This window comes from Triticum aestivum, chromosome 3B (genome assembly GCF_018294505.1).
Source record: "Triticum aestivum cultivar Chinese Spring chromosome 3B, IWGSC CS RefSeq v2.1, whole genome shotgun sequence".
In the NCBI taxonomy this organism is placed as follows: domain Eukaryota; kingdom Viridiplantae; phylum Streptophyta; class Magnoliopsida; order Poales; family Poaceae; genus Triticum; species Triticum aestivum.
The window spans coordinates 233406244-233408414 of record NC_057801.1 but is presented as its reverse complement, the minus strand read 5'-3'; the positions used below and the strand labels follow the sequence as shown (position 1 = coordinate 233408414).

Here is a 2171-nt window from a genome sequence, read left to right as displayed (position 1 = left end):
ACACTGAAGAAATCCATAGAGAAGGCAAAACAAATCTTCTATTATTACTATTCCCTCCGTCCCATATAATATAAGATGCTTTTTGACACTACACCAGTGTCAAAAAGTCTTAATGGAACGGAGGGAGTAGTATTTAAAAGGAAATTTGTATTGATACTAATAATTCAGACACCAATTACATCAAGAATAGCCCCATTGGTCACTTTCGATTTCAGTGAACAATAACTGATAGACTAGGAGTATAGTTGAGGCATTTGTGTTCAAGGAAATTATTTTGGATACAAGGTTGTTTTTTCCAATATGATGAGGCATTTGTGCTCTTATCTCAGAAATCCACAGTTGGTTGTTTTTCCTGATCTGAATTTTCTGTTGTCTCAGAAATTCGCGGAGAAGGAACATAACTAAAACGAAATTTCTATTGATAATACTAATTCAGACACCGATTACATCAAGAATAGCCCTATTGGTCAAGTTCGATTTCAATGATCAAATTTACACCTAGACTAGACAGATTCTGATGGCTAGGACGATCAACACTAGCAGCTGAGCGACACTGGGTTCAGTTGCTCCACAGGAAGTAGGGTCCCATGGCCGGCGTCCAGTTGCCGCATCCAGACTGCGTCGGCCCTGGCTCCATGCCTCCTCTGCTCGCCACGCCGCAGTACCAGAAGCACGGCGCAGAGGAGCCACCGCAGGGGTTGATTATGTGTGGCTGCGGCGGCTGCTGCTTCTGCTGGATCGGCGCCGGCACCAGTGCAAACGAGCCACCGAAAGGGCCTGTGCGAGGCGGCTGCTGCTGGATCGGCGACGGCGCCGACGCCAGCGTCGGTGAGCCACCGCAAAGGCTTGTGCGAGCCGGCTGCTTCTGCATCGGCGGCGGCGGCGCCAGCGAGCCGGTGATGTTGATCTTGACCCCGCGCCGCATGAGATCAGCAAGCAGCCGCGCGGTGTTGCGCGCGTCGTCCAGCCCGCAGTGCAGGCGGCCCTCCCAGTCCAGCCCCGCCGCCCGGACCGCTTCCTGCAGGTTGACCCGCCCTCCGCCACCGAGCGCCGCCTGGAAGGGGACTCTCAGATTGATCCACTGATCGAAGTACGAGGGCTTCTCGATGCCCTTGAAGCGGCACTCGAACTCGAGCATGGTCCGGCAATCCCAGTCCCCCCATGTCACGACGGCCAAGCGGACGCGTCTCTTGTTCCCTGCCCCCGCCGTCGCCGCCTTCAACCAAGCGTCGTGCAGCCAGAGCGCCTCGCCGAGATCCACGCCGCCGTCGACGTCCTCCTGCCGGATGCCGGTGAGTTCCCTGCAAAACTGGGTCAGCACAGGGTGATGTTTTGGACGAACGTACCTGCGAAAGACGGACTCGATGCGGCCGGTGGCGTCGTCGACGAGCACGGCGGGGAACTCAATGATTTCCTGGGGGAAGATCCGCGCGTCTTGGACGCACGTCGCCTCGAAGTCGACCACCACGAAGAAATCGAAATCTTGCTCCAGCCCCTGCCCGCGCCCCGCCATGATCGCTGCCATGTTCGCCGGAGTGCGCGCAAACTCGAGATGGGGGGAAGTTGGGAAGATGGGCGGCGAAGATCGGGGAAGGATCAGATCGAAAACTAGGGTTGCGAACCCGCCGGTGAGTCGTCCCCTTTAAATCGAAATCCAATCCGATGCTTTTCGGAACAACAGTTGGCGCGTTTTTTTTTACGTCGTTGGCGCTAGTACTTTCTAATCTATACAGTAGTAATCAACAAACCAAAGGCTGCGATTTCAGTTGGATCAGCAAATCAAAGGCTATTTCTAATCTATTTATTTTACATTGAATAAACAATTTCAAAAAATTGGGCATATATTTTTTGAAACAAAGCAACATTTTTTCATTCTCACGATTTTTTTAAATTGTTCACATCTTCTAAGAACCGAGCAAACAAATTGTATACTATGTTAACATTTTTTCAAATTCGTGGTTTTGAATTTCTTAACTAAATTTATGTCTTTAAAATAATTGTATATGCATATAAAATAAGATGAAAATAAAAAAAAGAGGAGAAAAAATGTAAGTGACATTAGCATGATGACTGATGTCGCTAGGCTAAACCTAGGCATTCTCCGGGTCGGGCTTGGTTCCGACCTCAAAATCACAAGCCCGAGCTCGGCCTAGCCCGGCCCAAAACACAAG

The 2171-nt window shown here is 50.6% G+C and overlaps 1 protein-coding gene across 1 annotated transcript; it reads right to left on the bottom strand.

Moving 5' to 3' along the window:
• Window positions 1-215: 215 nt before the first annotated feature.
• LOC123069475 (ERI1 exoribonuclease 2-like) lies at window positions 216-1663 on the bottom strand. The gene has a single exon (XM_044492347.1). The coding sequence runs from the start codon at window positions 1523-1525 to the stop codon at window positions 560-562; it is 966 nt and encodes a 321-aa protein (XP_044348282.1). The 5' UTR covers window positions 1526-1663; the 3' UTR covers window positions 216-559.
• Window positions 1664-2171: the final 508 nt, after the last annotated feature.

Bases quoted from the DNA above. Each gene is read 5' to 3' on its own strand.
- LOC123069475 (XM_044492347.1), bottom strand. From the start codon at position 1,525: ATGGCAGCGATCATGGCGGGGCGCGGGCAGGGGCTGGAGCAAGATTTC.